Here is a 21,021-nt window from a genome sequence, read left to right on the forward strand (position 1 = left end):
ACACAGGTAAGTAATACAGTTAGGCCCTAGGGGCCACGCAAACCATATACTAAGTAAGTGGTATAAGAACCACTGTCACGAACACAGGATAGGCCTAGGCCTAGGGAATCGCTGGGGCTACACTGTACTACCAAAGGTTATGAAGTGGGAGGCCCACGGGATTCAGGTGCAGAGTGGAAACACTCGCGCATAATGCGTAAAAGTCGATAGAAATAGTAGTAATTAGAAATTAACAGTTTTAGGACACTTCTGGAGTAGCTAGGAGTACGAGACTTGGAAACTAGACCCTAGAATAGTCAATACCCTTGTGAGCACCGGAGTACTCAAGTTACCTAGCCCACGGGCTGCGGGTGCATAGGTGTGAACTTGCGTCGGGTTTCGTCGTTGACTTCTATGGATGCCTGAAGGAAAGTTGCTGACAGTCAGTCAGTGAAGAGTGTCCGGTGGATCCCAAGGATGGGATCAAGAAGGAAGGTACCTGCAAGCAGAAGGGACAGAGTCTAGGTCACCAGCCAGGAGCCAGAAAGGAACCAGGCGATGTTGTGAAGATGCAGGTGAAGAGGTGAAGCTTGTCGCAGCAGCCACGGGTACCAGGAGGCGTCGAGGACGACCAGGACCAGGAGATGAGCTGTCCCACGAAGGCTCTTGCTGTCTGCGGCGTAGATGTCGAGCTAGGACCCAACTAGCTTTGGCAAGCGGAACCCTCGCAGAATGGAGGACTTGCTTCTGGTGCAGACCAGGAAGGTCTGGGGTGCTTCTCTTTCACAGAGGAGCGAATGCCTGTCTGAAGGAGCCGGACCGGCAAGATAAAATCAAAGGTTCGTCGTCGCAGAGGTCACTAGCCAACGGGCCAGCAACCGGACAACACGTCGAACAACTCAAGTGCAGAAGGGCCCCACGCAGAACACGTGAAGTGTGGGGAGCTGATCTTCTTTGCAGATGGTGCTCGGGATTGGGGCACCCCCTTTCCTTTGTCCAATTTCGCGCCAGAGCTGGGGCTGGAGTGCCCCAGCGCCGGTTTGAACTGGACTATGCGTGGGACACCTTGTGTGCCCCAGGCAGTGTCTAGTTTCTTTCATCCCTCCCTGCCCCAATACACTGAGTCCTGTCTGGGGTGGTGCTCGCACCTCCCAAGACAGGAAACCTATTGTCCAAGCCTCCCTCGCTGGAAGGACTTCCAGCAGCAGGAGGTCAGACTTGTGTCTGTGGCAGCAGCATCCATTTTGTGATGCTGGGGCTCTGGTTAACTTTAACCGGGTAAGTAGGTTTCAACATGTCTTCTCCCTCTAAAAGGGAGGAATAATATCCTCATTGCCAGAAATGGGATGGGGGTATTATTCCAAAGTGTTAGACACCTTACACAACATGTTTTGATAAAGCCAAATCATAGTTACCATAACCGTTTAAGATTATAAGGTACTTTAAGAGTATATTGTAGGCTATATCATAGAACAGCTATAAGGACATGGTTCCGAAAGCTGCAGACAGGCTCAGCTCATGCTAGAGCACCATCTCACATGTTACCAAGCACTCTGCCTCCAGGATTGTTAAGGCCTGCCATAGGAGTGACTGATAGGTACACATGTGTCTATATATAAGGTAGGTATAGGAATACTACACCTAAGCAAGGGGTGATTACACGACCTTGCCCCAGCTGAGTGATCAGCCATTTGTGTTATAATGGAAGGCCAGGCCAGGGGTGGCATAATACATGCTGCAGCCCCTGGTAGGCCTAGGGTACACCTATGCCCTGGGTACCTAAGGTACACTGTACAGGGGCCAATAAGGTGATCCTTACCAATTGGATTATGCACCTAAAGTACATAGTGTGAATTTAGAGAGAGAACAGCTGGGCTGTGGGTCTGATTAGCAGGACCACAGCCACATCTAAGTCGAAAACCAGTGAAGCAAAAGCAAAAAGTGGGGGTGAACATAGAAAGCAGACCCTCCTCTCCTACAGTAGAGGGCTCTAATTTTGGCACCAACTCAGGGGAGGAAGACTTCGAGACCCTTCTGATGACCATGAAACAAAGTCTCATCTCCATAGAAAGCAAAATGGACTCGATGTGCTCCCGGGTGACTTCATGGCCCAAAAACTGGAGAAACATGATGGCAGGTTGCAGGAAGCAGAGCACAGAATTTCTGAATTGGAGGACACCTCGGAGGGCAGAAAAGGTCAGCTGCTGCAAATGGAGTGTCTCTTAAAAGTTATTGATGTTAAGAATGAGGACTTGGAAGTGCACTCCCGCCGTAACATATGTATCATGGGGGTGCCGGAGAGTACCAACACTGGCCGCATGGAGGACTACATGGAGAGGATGATGAAGAGGTTGTTCGGAGCAGACGCCTTCTCGGCACAGCTGGTGGTTGAAAGGGCACATCGCTCGTTGGGACCTCAACCTCCTCCGGGAGTGCCACCGCAACCGATAATTGCAAGAGTCCTTAACTATCGCAACCAAGTTGCTGCATCTCTAGAGGGGACAAAGTAGCATTTTACCCGGATTTTACAATGGCTGTGCAGGAGGCCAGGAAGAAGTTTGTAGCTGTAAAAAAAAACACTAAGAAAGGCCCAGATAGATTACACTATGCTGTACCCTGCCCACCTTCGGATCACTCACCAGGGGAAACAATGCTTCTATACTAGTCCACAACAGGTGGAGGATTACTTGAAGCGAGTTCCTAAGCATCCGAGTGCGGATACCGTTGAGAAGTCTCCGAGAAGAACTCCGTCGCCCCTATTGGAACAGGGATAATATGGGGAGGACATCAAGCGGACAGACCAACATCCTGGATTTGTCAGATATTGCTGTTGGACAATTGGTTTGAGGATATTCACCATGAACAAAATGGAAAACGTGATGCAAACTACCCAAATGACGCCGGACTGAACATCTGTCTGTGATGCAGCTGCCAGATGTGAACGGGACATGACTGAATGTCTCATCTGGGCACCCCTCCTTGCTCTACATGGAGGAGGGAGAGTGGGAGACTGTGCCTCACCTAGGAAGAAGCTCCCCGACTCTGCCAAGCATTGTGGCTTTGATTTCTCTTGTTGTTTTTTCTTTTCCGCTATGTTTTCTACCGTTTTCTTCTTAACTCTTCCACTTCTTTATCTTCCTCCTTTGCAAGGGGATGTTTGCTACTGCTAGAACAGAAAACATGATTATCGAGACTGTCCTGGTGTCCCGAACTAAAAGCATGCCCCGATGTGTGCTTGTTTGGAGTACGGGCAGGGCAAACCCTGGCGATGCTTGCCTGCCTCCTGGGGAATTGACAGTCTTCTGGGAGAAAAGCGCTGGGACAAGATCGCTTGCCCACTTGAGGGGTGGGGGGGTTTCTGGGGGAGGGTAGGCATATGGCTTTGACGAGTTGGAGATGTCGATGTGGGAGGTGGGAGGGAGGAAATTCCATCAGTTTTTAGCACAGTACATGCACACAAAAGGCACCGACAGACGGGGATGGAGACCAGAAAGGCGGGGGATGGCTGCCCCTCGGTGTGGATCACGATACAACAAACATACTCCCCACCAGACGTCAGAGCAGAGAGATAGATTGGGAATACATTTCCTCACCTGGAAGATCAGCGGGTTGGGCAACCCCCGGAAATGTAGGCAAGTCCTGTCCTTCATGGACAGGCATAACATACACGTTGCCATGTTACAGGAGAAACATATGGCACCCTGAGGGGACCCTACTTTTGCATCTCTCTGGGTGGCATACAGAAGCTTTTCCATGTACTCTACGTATGCCAGAGGAACGGTGATACTAATAAAGAAGAATATGGTGTACGTGGTGGGGGGATCACTACAAGATGCCCGGGGGCAATACAGCATCATGTGGGGGAAGGCTGGCATCCTACTCAGTCACGCTGGAAAGTTGTTATGGGCCAAAGGTGAACGATCCCGCCTTCTATAATGTCCTCTGGGGAAAGGTGCTGGACATAGGGTTCACCTACGTGATATGGGAAGGGGACTTTAACACGGCCTTGGAGCCTCAGGAGGATAGATCAAACCCACAACCACATCGCTATACAGCCACACAAAAACAGGTGTGACAGATCACTGCACACCATTACCTAGTCGATGCATGGAGTCACATACACCCACAGCTAAAGGAAGGCACTCATTATTCCGCAATACACTCATCCTGGTCTAGGTTAGATTACTGGATAGTAACCAGGGGATTAGGGTCATGGGTGGCAAACGCCCAGCACCTAGCTTGCACATTATCTGACCATTCCCCGTTCCGGATCACTCTAGTCCCCCCAGCGCAATGCGCGCCCCACATCGGTTGGAGTCTCCTGCCCGCGACCTTATTAAACACTGCGTTTAGGACAGAGCTGGGGCAAGAGATGCAGGAACTTTTTCAGTGCAATGTAGGTTCAGTGGTACACCCCACCACTGTATGGGGAGCGTTCAAGGTAACGATTAGGGGTATATGTATGGCAAAGGGAGGTGGAGTGCTGCGGGACATGCACAATACCCTCGTTCGCTTAGAGGTGGACTTAAAAAGGTTAGAAAAATTGCTTGCTGACTCCACAATGGCGCAAACGCAAATCACATTTCGGGATGCACTAACCGAGTACAAGGAAACAGCAGACCGGGAATGCCTGTTTCGTGGACGATATTACAGGGCACATAGACATGGAGAGGGACAAAGGCCAGGGAAGGCTCTTGCGGACCAAATCCGCCACCCCAGATTTGCCATTTATGTGCCAGAAATAAGGGACGAGAACGACAATTTGCATAAAGATACCGCCTGTATCCTCCAGACTTTCACTTCATTTTACTTCGCACTGTATTCCTCTCGAGTGCAACCGACAATCTACCTGGATACATATTTGGAGGATGTGGCAGTAGGGCGGCTCGGGGAAGCAAAACGTGGGTTTCTTGCTGCAAAGATCAAGGAGGACGAGATTAGGGCGGCAATTATGCAACTTCGGTGTGGCAAGGCACCCGGCTTGGCTGGCCTTCCGGCCGATTTTTATAAAGCATATGTGGATTATTTGGTCCTAATTCTTAAGGTGGTATATGTTGAGGCCAGGGAGGGTGGAATCCTCCCGCAGAGGATGAGGGAAGCGACCACAGTCTCGCTACTTAAGCCAGGGGACAGGTGCGAATCCTATCGGCCGTTATCACTTCTAAATTGTGACATCAAGATCTTAGGCAAGGTGCACGCGAACAGACTAAACCTCCTTATGGGATCACTAATCCTACCTGATCAGACTGGGTTCAATCCGGGCCGCTCGAGTTCACATAATTTGCCTACCCTATTCTCGCTATTACGGAACATAGACCCAGACATAAAGGCAGCAGCGGTCTTACTAGACGCCACCAAGGCATTTTACTTGGTGGAATGGGGCTATCTCATGGGGGTACTGGGAAGGATGGGAGTCCCCTATGGCTTTCTTTCCATGGATTGCACTATTGTACCGGCACCCACAGGCCAGGGTAACAATCAATGGCGGGTGCTCAGCTCCATGCCCAGTGTGGCGCGGGACAAGACAGGGGTGCCCGCTATCGTCCCTATTATTTGCTCTGGCCATCGAGCCATTAGTGGCGAAGATTTGCCAAAAATATCGCCAGCATGGGATTCGGTACCCCACCTGACAAATCTTGATGTTTCTCTATGCGGATGATGTCACATGATATATGCGAAATCCACAGATTAGCCTCACAACCTTCGGCGGGATATCGGTAATTACAGTCAATTGGTCTAAGACACAGATGTTCCCTCTAACCATGGCTACTTGTCCATACCCTCTGGATTATCCTATAGTATGGTGCCGAACTGAGGTAAAATATTTAGGAGTTATCACTCGGGCAGGACGGAACTGATGCACGCAAACTATGGTAGTGTTCTGACGTCCTTTACCGACATGGTAACACGTTGGATCGCTCTGCCCATCTCTATGGTGGTCCGCATATCACTAATTAAAATGATAATACTACCCAGCTATTGTACCTGTTCCTAAACATACCGTACAACCCAGGCCCACGTTTCTACAAAAAGCTCCAATCGCACCTGATTAGACTGGTGTGGGGGGGGGGGGGGGGGGGGGTGACAGCCCAGGCTGAAGTGGGAAATCCTGACTCGCCTGTTCTCGCAGGGTAACTTTGAGGCACCAGAAATTAAACTATACTATATATGCGTGCTGGCACACTATGCCACATACTGGTTCCACCCTCCTCCGTACACACCAGGCTATCGAGCAGGGCTATATGAACCCCATTCCACTGGCAGGGTTTATCGCGCATAAACCCAAGGCTAGGGACGCGGATCCCACCACGGAATGCGGCATGGAGGGACATAGCCACTAGACTCAATAAACCGATACTGTATTCGCCAAGACTACATCTTGCGCGGGAGAGGTTGCGTGCCAGAGAAAGCTACGCTAAGCTCAGAATTAATACACTATAAATGTCTACATCGCCTGTTTTATACTCCCTCCAAGATGCTTATGTGTCAACTCCGGGCGAATGACTGCTGCGACAGGTGCGAGCGGGGGAATGCAGACTTTCTTCATTTAGCATGGGAATGTGGTCCCATCATGGCATATTGGCTGCATATCCTCAAAGCGCTCGAGGAAATGATAGGGGAGTCCTTGCCGGTGCCCCCCATTTTGGCAGTGTTGGGTTACACTGAAGAACTTGAGGTCGCTCATTGGAAATTTGCCGCACTGGGGCTTCTGTTGGTAAAAATAAAGGTGGCCTGCAGGTTGGGGCGGGGAAGAGCGCCCAAGTTTAAGGACTGGATCCAAGATCTCATAATGTGGCAGGAACAATCCCTCATATATGCCGAGCTCCTTACTCTGGCCTTCAGGCCGAGAGACATAATGCATCCCCCTCCAAACGTACGTATTAGCCCATACACCCTAGAGTGTGGGGGAGAGCAAATGGGACCAAAGGAAAATGGGGTCACCTAACGGTGAGAAAAATGGGAAAGCATTGGGAATATGTCTTCGCTGAGCTGGGGCCACCCCGCTGTGTACGGCTGCCTAAATTCTTTCTTTGTGAATGTCATGTAGTTATCTAAATTCTTCAACTAAATATGATGTTGCTGATGCTAATGCTTTGCTGACGTTTGTACTTTTAAAAATCCAATAAAAGAAAGTATATATTTTTTTAATGCCCATGCTCGCTCTCGTCCTGTCTACCCTGGACCCGGGAGACTGGATGGTGACGTTGGATTTGCACGGTGCATATTTCCACATTACTGTCCTGCCTGCCCACAGATGTTACCTGCGGTTCATGGTGGGCCACAAGCAATTTCAGTTTGCCATGCTCCTTTATGGCCTTACCACCACCCCTCGGGTCGGCAAGTCGGGTTGGCCCTTTGTATGGGCCAACCCGACTGGCCTTCTAGTCCCAACCTGCAGCCTCTTTTTCTTCAAACCGATCCCCATTGACTAACATTGGGCACTTGACGCTGTGTTGCACCCCTGCACCCGGCAGCCCTAGGGACACCGAAGGTGACTTGATGGTGCTGTCTTGGTTCTTGCCCCATACTCACCTTAAGTCTAGGAGATTGGTCTCGTAAGTCACTGTACTGTACCTGAATGCCGTACTTGTTTTTCCTCCTATAGGATAACATTGCAGCTTCTGAAAAATGCAGGAATTGGCTACATTTTAAACTTAAAAGTATTTCTCTTGCAAAACATACTTACCTGATCGTATTGATTCTGGTGCCTAAACATATATAAAGATAAGTGTTTTTATAAATTTGTGAGGATCTCCATATTGAGTTGCGTGCATCATTTATTGACTATTGTGTATATTGGCAGATGATAAGCCTAAGGCTTATCATCTCTCTGATCAGCCTAAAGCTGCTCGACCACGCTACCCCCTAGAAGAGCACCGTGGGATTGCTAGAGCAGGCCCCTGTCCAATCATAACGGAATACTTGAACTCTTTGCACAATATACCTCATTTTTTGTATACCTAGTCATGCTCTGCATTAAAATCTGCTAAGCACTGGGCAGGAACTAACCCCTTCAGGGCTTGCATGCTCATTCCACCACAGCTAACTCTGCGACCACTGCTTAATAAGCCGAGTTCCAGTCCTGGACATCTGCCAGGCAGCAACATGAGCTTTTCTGCACACAGTTTCACAATGCACTACTGCTTGGACAGTCTAGTCCATCAGGACGGTCACTTTGCGTGTTCGGTACTAGCGGACTTTCTAGTGTGAATCCATTTCGCAGACCCACCTCCCGGAAAGTATTGCTTGGTTATCTATTCTAAAGTAAGGAATTAGGGGTCAGAAGTGTCTACCAGATGAACAAGTTACTTACCTTCTGTTACGCCTTATCTGGTAGAGAGACTATCTAGCCACCGATTCCTTACCGTTACCGACCTGCTTTGTGAACAGATTTCCAGGGGCAAGGCTTTTCCCCTTTCAGGGCCCTTGTTTTCCACACCAGTGGTCACAGTTAGCTGCTTCGCGCTCCTGATTTGGAAAGTCATGAAAAGAAACTCACGCCACTGCGCTGTGGTGCTGCCTATGTAGGCACCACGCATGTCACTTCTGGTGAGGCAGACAACCCCACGCGAAGCCGAACGGCGCCTCCTACCGGCACGCAGGGATGCTGTTCACGAAAATAGATCCAGATGCAGATCCAGTCTGACACCTGTGGCTAATTCTAAGGTAAGGAATCTGTGGGCAGATAGTCTCTCTACCAGATAAGGTGTTACTGAAGGTAAGTAATTTGTTCTTTAATTTAAATGGCTGAGAGTTAGATTTATTGGCTAAAGTTATAACCACTTTCACATTAATTCATTCTATTAGTAGCTCAATTATTAATTGTCATTGTAAGGATTTTTCTCCACCATCAGGGTGAGAACTTGCGTGGATATGGAGTGATAACAAAATATAATTCCCGGAAAAATCAAGAATTAAAAACATGAAAGCAGTGACTTACTGTTAGAACCTGGCTCTTTATATAGTGTACTAAAAAGTGGTATGCTGTGTAAAGAGTCCAGGTATCCTTTATAAGTGGACAGGGGCTTGCTTTAATAATCCCAAGGTGCTCTATTCGTGGCAGTGTGGTTGAGCAGCCTTAGCCTTATCAGAGGGGAGTGTTTGCCATTTGTTGCATACAAAGAGTCAACAAATGATACACACACTCAGAAAAAAGATCCACACTAATTTAGAAAAATAGCTAATTTACTTCATAATTGTTGAAGTACTTTTCAACGTATTACTTTTACAGCTTTTAGCAGTGTTAGCAAATAGTGCGCTTTTACGCAGCAATGCTTTTCCTAAGGAGAGAAGAACATTTAGTGCATATAGGTATTTGCAATGTTATGTTATGTTCTGTTCTAAACCTTTTTCCCTACCCTGCACAGTGCTGCAGAGGTCTTCCCTCAGTCTCACCCTTTTCGATGATTGTGTCTCCCCTGGCGGATCTGATTAAATCCTTTGGGTTTCAACTTACTTCATATGTGGATGATACGCAAATTGTGGTGTCTCTGCTGCCGGGGCAGGAGTCAGAGAAGGGTGAGAGGTTGCATGACTACATGAATTGTCAAGATGTGGATGACCCAGAACTGCCTGAAGTTAAATTTGGGCAAGACTGAGGTCATTATCTTTGGAAATAACTGATGGCTGGAAGAATTAGGCACCCTCCCAACACCTACTAGGAAAGTAACAAATCTGGGAGTTATTGTTGACGATAAGCTCACTTTCGGTGACCAAATAAATGCAGTGGCATCTGCCAGCTTCCCCCTTAGAATGATTAAGAAAATAATGCCTTTCTTGCTGGATGACAGTCAACGCGTAGTTATAACATCTCTCATTGTATCAAGGTTGGATTATTGCAACAGCCTCTACCTGAACATTCAAAAGTGACAGTTAAATAAAATTCAACTTCTGCAAAATGCAGCAGCCCCAACTGCTCACCGGCACACCAAAATTTGTATCCATCACCAAGGAAATCAAAAGGCTGCACTGGCTCCCAGATAACGAGTGCATTTTAAATCCTTGTGCACACTTTTTAAAGCCCTTCAAGGAACAGGGCCAGAATATCTGAAACGCCTATTTCAATGGTATGTCCCCAAAAGAGCTCTCCGCCCCTTAGGAGCCATGAGTGTGTTAGTACCCTCCATTAAAAAAGTCAACTGTGGAGGGAGAAGTTTTGTCACCTGTGCCGCAAGGGCCTGGAATGAACTCCCGCTCCATATTAGAAATGCCAACGATCTAATGATGTTTTGGAAGGGATTGAAAACCTGGCTTTTCAGTATATAGGATTCCCTCTGTTCAGATTGCAGTAGCTAGCGCCAGGACACCCTCGGGTAACTGCTGCGCTGTACAAATATAGATAACATAACATATAGGTATTTGCAATAGGATTTCGAGGATGCCCTTTAAGTTATGGGGTGTTTGGGGGCCAAGGTCCTGTGTTCCACCCACAGTTTAGGTTTTACCTGCCCTGGTGTGTCCAGGTGCAGAGATACTGGATGGGTTGTCAGCCTGGCATGCTACAACATTGACAAAGAGTGGGCCACATAGAAATAGGCTGCAAAGGGGTACTTGGGGACAAGTAGAGGAGCTCCCAACAGGGGACTCAGTTGTTGAGGGACCTGAAAGCAAGGGGGACCAGTCGGTGTTCGTGGACCAAGGCTGGGAAGCTCTGGTGCAGAGGGTTTTGCTCAACTGGCCCTTGTGTGATAGGCGGTCACAGTTCTGGGTCTGGACCAGAAAAGGGGGACAAAACAGGACAGCTGGGCCACTCTGTGCTGGCCTCTGTGGACCTGACGTCCCTGGTCACCTGGTCGGTCTTCAGATTATTGGAGTCCGGATTGGACTCTAAATAAGCATTGGTCGTGGCAAGGGATCCGGTACCCCGGGTATTGGTGCAGCGTGGCTCGTAGGGGTTCTGGCATCTCCAAACTTGAAATGGAAATGTATCTGACCTCTTTGAGTACACTAACGTCCTCCCGGGCAACTACTGCTTCGGTGGACTTGATGATCAGCAGCTTTTTTTAATCGGAAATTATGATTGGTGCCTCCAAGGAAGATGCTAGCTGGTTTTCAAAGCATTGGCAACTCTCCGAGGCTTTTGGAGAATGCACAGCTGCCGGGCGAGGCAGGTCTTTGTAATTGTCGAGCCTGGAGCGGGAAGGCAGGATTTGGCACCAAAAGTCCACAGCAGTCTTCAGTTGTCAGGTTGATAGGCTCTTCAATGTCCTCTTCTTCTGTAGTCTGGTGACTCTAAAGTTCTGGTGACAAGGGGGCACCTAAATACTCAATTTAGGGCCGTTAGTGGAGTGTAGAGTAGTAGCCAATGGACGACTTCCCCTTTGAGTCACTACGCCCCCTATATTTATTTATTTGCGGTATTTTTATTTAGCGCTAACATGACCCTGCAGGGTTTCAGGGCACGGTACATGTAGCAGTCAGGTCATACATAAAAGAGAAAGTGCAAGAGGAACAAAGCAGAGAACAAAACGACAGATATATACAGATAAAATATATCAAAAACACTCTGGAAGATCCTTGATCCCTAGGATGGAATATGACCGGTATGACCGCCTCCAAGTTTTGTGGGTTTGGGAAATTCATAATTTCACAGCATAAATAGATTCTGCTTAGTAGACATTTAGAGATAGCAGCAGACTTGGACTGACATCCCAATAACATTCGCCAAAAATGAAGTCTCTTACTGAATCTTTGTAATGGTTTGCTTTTTATTCAAATAAATATTGGGGGTATTGTGAAATCCCATTTATAATACTTTCATAAGAAGTTATAGTCAACATGATTTCAGGCTTTTGTAGACAGAGAATATTCATGATGGCACATTTAAAGCAGTGTGTTTAACTGGATAAATCCTGTTGATGGTGAAGCAGTAATTTAAGCCTCTATTTTTGTTTAAGTAATGTAATTGCTCAGCCATTACTTATTTAAATGTCTACTGCTGAAAACAACCAATCATTAAACCACTGAGAGACTAAACACCTCTCTCAAAAGAGACAAAGAGAGAAAAGCAAATTATAGCAAAAAACTATGAAACTCAGCAATAGATTCACAGATTTCTAATGGATCACCTGAATGAACATCCGCATATGTAACAAATTTTAAATAACCTCGGACTCTTGCTCTGACCCGTCAATGGTTTCTGACTGTGCTAGTAAGTATACAAAGGTTGGACAGCAATCAGCATTGAAGGTTTATGATGTTGGGAACGTCCAATAATATATTCTAAATGTTTAATTACAGACTGAATTTAGTCATGTTCACCGGGTAATATGGATAAAGGTAATATCGAAGACCAATTCAAGCCATGATTTTTTTTTTTTTTTTTATATCTGTGTTACATTACATGGTTTTTGTTTTTAATCAATTTCTGAAATCAGAATTAAAGTACATCTTGTGTAGACAGCCATAACCATCTTGTGAAGCTACAATTGGCAAAGTTACTAACTCTGCAGGTTGCATGCAGACATTTGTCAAAGGAAGTGATCCTACTCCATACAAAAGTTTGTCAACACTTTGATTGGTATAGCAACTACATCAGATCTCCACCATGATCTACCCATCAGGCAAAAAATACTCAGGACCTTAATAGAGCTGCAATATCTACCAGAGGAATTAACAAAACACATACATACAGTTGCATAATGACCACTTCCTGTGGGAAGTGGGCATAAACCTGTCCCAGTGTTCCTAATTCAGCCATCACCAAGATGGCGGAATTTTCCTAGAGTGAGGTACATCATCCAGCCCACCTTAGGGATGTGTCTGACCTGGATGTGCTCCACGCCTCCTCGCATAACTAATTGCCCGCCTGTAGTGGTGCCAAATGGGCCTCATGGTGTGCATGTCCCAGGTCTGGGGGAAGCCGGGGTCGCATATCAAAGGCGGCCGAGACTTTAAACCTCTGGCCTGGGTATGCTGATTTACTAGCCATCTGTTGGAGGAGGTGTAAACACCCCCATCTGAAAGAAACACGTAGTGATAGATTCCTTACATTAGAATTACCCCCAGGCGTCAGACTGGATCCAGAAAGTTTTCGTCAGCAGTACCCCTGCACGTCTGTAGGCATTGTCGTGCGGCTCCCCATGCATGCATTGGTGTCCTTGTCGCCGAGATGACGTCACTGGAGCTACTTAAACGCTCCCAGGCGCGCTGACGTCCGTTATTTCTTTTTCCGCGGCAGCAACTGCAGATCCGGGAAGAGCAAGTACCCCCAATCACTTTTTGACTGAGTTTTTTTCGAGGCCTTTTGTCTCACTTTTTTTGAGTCGGTCGACTCCTGGTGTCCTAGGGATGCCTGGCTTTAAGAACTGTGGGGACTGTCACCGCATGATGTCGGTGACGGACCCACACCATGTGTGTCTCTACTGCCTGGGGCTCGACCACGACTCCAAGTGGCGCCGAAGACTTTGCGGGAGCGGTCCTGAAAGTTGCTGGAAGTCCGGCAGTCGGCTCCGTTCCGCTCAGGGTCCCAGTCCCGTGGGAGGTCAAGGGAACGGTCACGGAGTCGTCACCATCGTTCTTCTGGATGTAAGACTTCGCACTCGGGGTCAGGTAAGTCGAAGCATTCCAAAAAGAAGCCGAAGAAGCGTCATCGCTCCTCGACTTCCCTTTGCGCGACACGGCTGAGAGTGCGGGTGGTGCCACCCCCGTGGCTCTGGCGGAGCCTGTAACGTCGCCGCCGGCCTACCCGCCCTTTCTGGGTCCGTCGCGACGCTGTTCTTGCTGCTATGGCCCGACTCTTTGGGCCGTCTGGCTCCACCGGTGTGCCTATGGGCCCCACGGGCCCGACTGGGGGTCCTGCCCTTCCATCACCGGCGGCTCCGGCCCCGCCGTTGGCTTCGGTGCTGCAGGACCCCCTGGATCCGGACTCCGATCCCGGGTGACACTGGTTGACCTCATAACACCTCCACCGGTGTCAACCCCTCCTCCGCCGTCATCCGGTGCCGCCGCCTACGTCGACCCCAGTTTCAGCCCTGAACCGGACACGGCGCTGGATCGGCGTCGCTCGACGCGGATGCCGACGGGGCCTTTTTATCCCTATGTCCGTCCTCCTTATTTTAAGCCTGTTTCACAGATTTCGGAGGAAGGGGAGGACTGGGAGGGGGCTGAGGACCCTCTCACACAACAGTGTGTTTATGACCCGGACTGGGCAGAGGATTTGGGGGATGCCAGTGGTCTTGGCACCTCTCCTGACCTTGGCATGCTGTCTCCTCCTACCGTGGCTACGGAGGAGGGAGCCAGTTATGCAGTGGTGTTGCGTAGGGCTGCCGAGGCCCTCCTCCTCGAACTCCCTACAGTGTCCGTCAGGACTAACCTCCTGACAGAAGTGCTTCAGCCGGCGGCAACCTCTTCGGAGCCCTTACTGCCTTTTAATGACGCACTTTCTGACGTTCTTTTGGGCACTTGGTTCAGGCCCAACACAGGGGCTCCTGTAGACTGGAACGGGGCCCAACGCCATCCCCTGGCTCCGGGCGACCCCCTCTTTCTCTCCCAACACCCCACTCCTAAGAGCTTGGTTGTCCATCCTCTGCTTCCCAAAGTGCGTTCCCTTCCGCACCACGGATAGGGAATCCAAGAAGCTGGAGCAGCTTGGCAAGAAGCTGTTTTCGTCTGCCAGCTTAGGGCTGCGGTCTGTGAACACCGCATGCCTCTTGGGCAGTTATTCCCACTCTTTGTGGGATACGGTTGCGCAGTTGCTGCCCAACTGTCCGGATGAGGCACGGACAGTACTCTCCCAAGCTATTGCAGCAGGGAGAGACGCAGCAAAATTCACTATTCGTTGTGGGCTTCATACCGCTGACTCGCTGGGCAGGGCGATTTCCACTACTCTGGCGCTTTGGCGCCACGCCTTGCTGAGGACAACTGGCTTCTCAGGGGATGTCCAGAACACTTTGATGGACATGCCCTTTGATGGCATTCGCCTTTTTGGCAATAAAGCGGATAGTGCGTTGGAGCGCTTTAAGTACTCATGGGCTACGGCCAAGTCCTTGGGCCTGTCGGCCACTCGCCACCCCTCCGCCTTCCGCTTTTCGCTCCTTTCGTGGCCAAAGAAGGGGTGCCCCAACACGTTCTTTCCAAAGCCACAGGCCTGTGCAGCAACATCCTCAGTGCGGCCGCGGAAAGCAGTTCTGGGGGCCAGCGGGCGGGTCAGTCCACCTCCACCCCCGCAGCATTCACTGCAAAGCCTTCCTAGTCCGACCTTTCAGGCCCATCAAACGCCAGTGGGCGGCAGAATTCGCCATCTCCCCGACTGGTGCAACATCACATCGGACAAGTGGGTGCTGCAAATTGTTCGAAGGGGCTAATCTCTCCCCTTTGAGACTTTACTTCCAGCCATGCCACCTCAGAACCACCGCATGTCGGGGGACCATCTTGCGCTTCTTCAGCAGGAAATCACAGCCCTCTTGGCCAAGGGGGCTTTTGAGCGCGTTCCTGGGCCAGGAGTAGGTCGTGGTTGTTATTCCCACTACTTTCTGGTCCCCAAGAAGGACAAGGGCCTGCGTCCTATCTTAGATCTTTGAAACGTCAATCGCTTCCTCCGGAAGGAGAAGTTCAAGATGCACACACTTGCTCAGGTCTTGTCTGCCCTAGACCCGCAAGAGTGGGTGGTAACGTTGGACTTGCAGGGCGCTTACTTTCATATCCCCGTCCTGCCGGCCCAGCCTCTTTACCTGTGGTTCACGGTAGTATTGTGTCAGTGGAATGTTGCAATGTCGCACTCCATAACTCTCCATGGCGTAAAACCCACAGGAAACTCTGGAAGTGCCTCGATGCCTCATCATTCTCATACGACCCTCCGTGAAAAATCTCCTGTACTGTATTGTATTTCTTGCCTCTATGATTGCGTAGAATGTAATTATTTGACACACTTGTGCTATATACTGTATTGTATACTCCTTTGAACTCTCGTGGAGAACTGTGCTGGTTCACTTACCTCTACGTCATTGCGGACTCACTGCAAATACTTTTTGCTGGGAACTTGAGCAATTTGTAGTTTCTATTTATTTACTTATTTTGTCTTGTATTTGTTTTCTCCTGATTGATTTACCTATTACTATTATTATTGTTCTCATTATTTCTCATTTCTTGTAACTCAATAAAATTGATTTGAAATCAAAAACAAATCTGCTATTCTTTGGTGAAAAAGGAACCTCCAGTAGGATTGCGTGCCCATTCTACCAGGGCGACGGCAACCACTACTGCTTTGGGACGTGGAGTTACGCTGATTAACATCTGCCAAGCAACCACGTGGTTATCCTTGCACACATTCAGAAAACATTACTGCCTGGACAGCCAAGTCTGGAGAGAGACAGCTTTTTCGGCCGTTCTGTTCTCCAGGACTTACTGGTGTGAACTTTGTTTTCAGACCCACCTCTGGGGTTGGTATTGCTGGGGTATCTATTCTAAAGGTAAGGAATCTATAACTAACAATCCCTTCCAGATGAACAAGTTACTTACGTTCGGTAACAATGTATCTGTAAGAGACATACATTAGTTATAGATTCCTTACCACCCCACCCATCTTCCCCGTTCTGCGAACTGACTTCTAGGGATAGGGACTTCCATCCAGGGCCCTAATAATGTGCACTAGTGGTCAGTGTCTTGCATAGCTCTGCGCTTCTGGCGTGGAAAGTCGTGTCAGAACTGACGTCAGCGCACCGGGGCGGGGTTTAAGTAGACGATGCGATGTCATCCCGGCGACCACGACGCCGAAAACGGACACGGAATCGTCCGACGCCACCTACCAATGCACAGGGGTACTGCTACAGAAAAAGTCTTTGGATCCAGTCTGACGCCTTGGGGTAATTCTAAGGTAAGGAATCTCTTAACTAATGTATGTCTCTTACAGATACATCGTTACCAAAAATAAGTAACTTGTCCGTCAAGAGTCTTTTTGTCTCTGGACATGGCTGGAACATCGGGGCATGACCCTGGTGGTTCAACACCTGGCAGGTTCTCGGAACGCCAGGGTGGACAAACTCAGCTACCGGTGCCTGGTGTATCATGAATGGTGTCTTCACTGGGAGGTGGTGCAAGGTCTCTTTCTGTGATGAGGAGAGCCTTGCTTAGATCTGTTCGCCACTGAAGAGAACGCGCAATGTCAGCAATTCTGCGCGTTGGAATTTCCAAGACGGCACTCGCTCAGCGATGGTTTTCGTTGCGAGTGTAACTGCGGCCTCAGTACGGCTTTCCGCCTGTACCACTTCTGCCCAGATTGCTGAAGAAGATCAAGCGCAACCAGGCTTAAGTCATTCTGGCAATGTGGGTGCTAAGAAAGGCCGGGCCTTTCAAAAGCTGACCATCTCTAGATGGGTTGTCCTTTGTATAAAAATCTGCTATGCTTTGGCGAAGAAGAAACCTCCAGTGGGGCTCCGTGCTCATTCTACCAGAGCTACGGTGGCCACCACTTCTCTTGCTTTCGGAGTTCCAGTCCTTGACATCTGTCAGGCAGCCACATAGGCATCCTTGCACGCATTCACTAGACATTACTGCTTGGACAGCCAAGTTCGGAGTGACTGCTATGTTGCCCGTTCTGTCCTCCAGGACTTTCGGGTGTGAACTTAGTTTGCAGACCCTCCTCCGGGTTTGGTATCGCTGCGGTATCTATTCTAAGGTAAGTAATCTATAACTAACAGTTTCTTTCAGATGACCAAGTTACTTACCTTCAGTAACAATGTATCTGTAAGAGACATATGTTAGTTATAGATTCCTTACCGCCCTACCCATCCTCCCCACTCTGCGAACTAACTTCTAGGGACAGGGACTCCCTTGCAATGTCTTGCATGGCTCTGCGCTTCTGTCGTGGAAAGTCGTGTCAGAACTGACGTCAGCGTGCAGGGGTGGTGTATACATAGGGTGGGTCGGGAATTATCTAAGGAGTTCTAAAAACATGTTAAATTAACGGGCAAGCATTTATTTGCACATTAATAAATGCTTGCCCGTTTATTTATTATTTTCCACGTATTAGTGCTCAGCAACTGAACAGCAGCTCGTGCTGCTGTACACCAGGGAGCCGCATTTAAAGGTCAAAAGTCCACAAGCGCCCCCCGCTGTACTTTGAGTATCACTGTTCTAAGGTAAGGAATCTATAACTAACATATGGTTCTTACAGATACATTGTTACCGAAGGTAATTAACTTGTTCTTTTTGTATTATCTACTTAATCCTCTGTAAGCCTCTGGGAATCCACTGGACTCTGTGCACACTATGCCTTACTTTGGTATAGTATATACAGATCCAGCTACCTACACCGTAATATTGACTACAACAGTAACATAGTACGGCATATACAAGATAATCTTTGTTAAAGTTAAGGCACTTACAATGTATCCTTGTAAAGGTGTTTTGTAATGACATGCTTGCTAAAGATGTTCGTGGTCCTGCGTCATGCGTGGTAGTGACCACGTTGTAATGACATGCGAGCTAAATGAACGCGTTGTTCCATCATACAACCAAATAAAAGGGACTGATACATTAGCTGTAGCTAATCTCTTTAGGCTTTACTCCAATTTCCAGCATCCTTGTCTACCTTCAGGGAATGTCTTTTTAAGAATCTTGAATGAGATTAATACTCCCAGGAGAAAAGTTATTGCTTGTGAGTCACCATTCAGTTTACAGAATATGATTCTGTTTTGGCTCTGACGTTTACTTTTCTTTCTTTTGAAGGTTATTGAAGACCCTCTGCAACTGCAACGGCTCAAATTCTCATTTGAATCTGATAATGGATTATTAGGTATCTGCTTCAAACATCTACTGCTATTTAACATTTCATAGTTTAAAAAAGTATCATGTAGTCAAGTCTTTGCTTGCACATGACCCTGACTTCACTTGCTTGTTGTATCTTGTTTGTAAGTCTTTGTCAAAAGAAATACAAAAGTGCATATACTTTCTTATTACTTTTTGACGCATATTACAGCAATCAGAATTCTACTGTCAGCAGAGGGAAATGTTAGCTTTTGGTTTTTGATAAATGAAAGATTTGCCTGTACATGCACTCTCTCTCGTAACAGAATCCAGTAATCTACCAAATATACCATACATATTGCAGATTCTATAATGCCAATATTGAGCAACCTCTTCAACTACATATGGTGCTTGATTAGCGTTTTGATTTGCTTAAGATATTGTTTTGTGTCTGAGATGGTAACAATTACGCCATCAATCATTTGAGGTATTATATGTCATTGTAATATGTTTCGATTTAGCAATTGGATAATTTTACTTTAAGTGACACTATTCTGATGGATACATCTGCCAGTGTATTCCTCACCTTGTGAATATCCCCTGCGCCAGCATTCCACGGAACTTTTCTTCCCCAGCATTCCACGTCGACGTGGGCGACGTCATAATACACCGGCTCCGCTCGCGACTCCGATCGACGTCACCGGAGCCATAAGAAGCCCACGTCGGCGTGATGACGTCAGTTCCCTTTTTTCCGCGCCTTCGACGCGTAACGGTTTTTCTCCAGTGCTACTTTGTAGTTTGGTCATGTATCTCTGTTTATTCGACTATGTCTTCGACTAGGAATTCGGGCTTGAAGCCCTGTAGGGAGTGTGGAGGCCTGATGTCGATTACGGATCCTCACCAGAATTGTTTATGGTGCCTCTCCTCGGAACATGATATGGAGGAGTGCGGATGCTGTAAAAGCATGAACCCGAAGGCACTCAAGGAAAGGAAGACCAAGCTCTTCATGAAGAAGATTGGTGAGGAAAAAAGAGGGAGGAAGAAGGAGAGATCGAAGAGAGAGTCATCGACTTCGAGGTCGTCGAGGTCTAAGAAACGCCATTAAAAAAGTAAACATTCTAGACGTCGATCCTCGAAGTCCAAGAAATCGAAGTCGAGGTCGAGGTCGGCTTCGTCTCATCGACGTCGGAGCAAAGGTTTGTCTCCTTCTCCTTCACCTTCAAGGTCTCCGGAAGGTTCTCCTTCGAGGAAGCAGACTCCGAATCAGTCTCCGACGAGGTCTTCGGCTCCGTCTAAGACGTCGACTCCGGTTCGTGTGGAGTCGGATGCTTCTATGCATGAGGAGCAGGAAGAGTCGGTTCCAGTACCTGAAGATTCGGAGGCTCCAGTGGAGGATATTGCGGAGCCGGTGCCGGAGGCCCCACAAGAGGTTCCTTTGCCTCAGTTCCCGGCCCCAGGTACGGATTCGGCTAATTTCTTGAATGCTATGTATGGCATTTTTAATAGGGCGTCCTACCCATCCGGAGCACCAGCTGGTCCCGTGGGTCCGATGGCCTTTACAATGGGGGTGCCACAGCAGTATGCTCAGGCCCCCTTTATGCCCTTTATGCCGATGGCGCCTTCTTGGCAGTTTCCGGCGCCGTCTGGGGATCCAATTCGACCTCGGAAGGTTCGACAGGCTTCGGAGCCTCCTTCGACGCCGAGACTGGCTCCATCGACGCCGAAGCCGACTCCATCGACGTCGAGGCTGACTCCATCTGCGCCGTGTCTGGCGCCGTCGACGCCGGTTCCTCTGGTTCCTCCGACGCCGCGTACCACGTCGCCGACGTCGGTTCCCCGAATCCGGTCGAGGAGGGAAGCCCAGAGGTTGTTGGAGGAAAGAAGATATCGAGAGGTGGAAGAAGGTGAGGTTGATTCTTCTTCGGACGAATTCGAGGGCATTGAGAAAGCCAGTGGGCTGGATACGACCCCAGAGTGGGAACATACATCTGCCAGGTCTTCTCCACCTCATGAGTTGGCTCCCTATCACGTAGTGATAAAGAAAGCAGCGGAGCTTCTGGATTTACAGCTGCCTTCTGTAGAGTACAAATCCAACCTGCTCACAGAAGTGTTACATTCTCCGACTTCGACATCGGAGCCCTTGTTGCCTTTCAATGAGGCCATATTGGAGCCGGTATTAGAGGTATGGAAGAAGCCCCTTTCTTCTCCTGCAGTGTGTAGACAGGTGGCAAGAAGGTACAAGGTTGCACCAGGGGATCCTGACTTTTTATACACTCATCCGTCCCCGGACAGTTTGGTTGTGCAGGCTTCATGCTCCAAGCATGCTTCCGGTGCCTTTCCTCAGTCTCCAGCTGACAG

The 21,021-nt window shown here is 48.6% G+C and overlaps 1 protein-coding gene across 4 annotated transcripts in view; it reads left to right on the forward strand.

Annotated features, from left to right (window-relative positions):
• USP24 (ubiquitin specific peptidase 24) overlaps positions 1-21,021 on the forward strand; it is a 2,082,369-nt gene that overhangs the window by 1,814,774 nt on the left and 246,574 nt on the right. For all 4 annotated transcript variants that reach the window (XM_085602520.1, XM_085602518.1, XM_085602517.1 and 1 more), the window contains exon 62: positions 18,646-18,712. In XM_085602520.1, the coding sequence (XP_085458646.1) occupies positions 18,646-18,712 (67 nt within the window). The remainder of the gene's footprint in view (positions 1-18,645; positions 18,713-21,021) is intronic.

This window comes from Triturus cristatus, chromosome 4_2 (assembly GCF_964204655.1).
Source record: "Triturus cristatus chromosome 4_2, aTriCri1.1, whole genome shotgun sequence".
Taxonomy (NCBI): domain Eukaryota; kingdom Metazoa; phylum Chordata; class Amphibia; order Caudata; family Salamandridae; genus Triturus; species Triturus cristatus.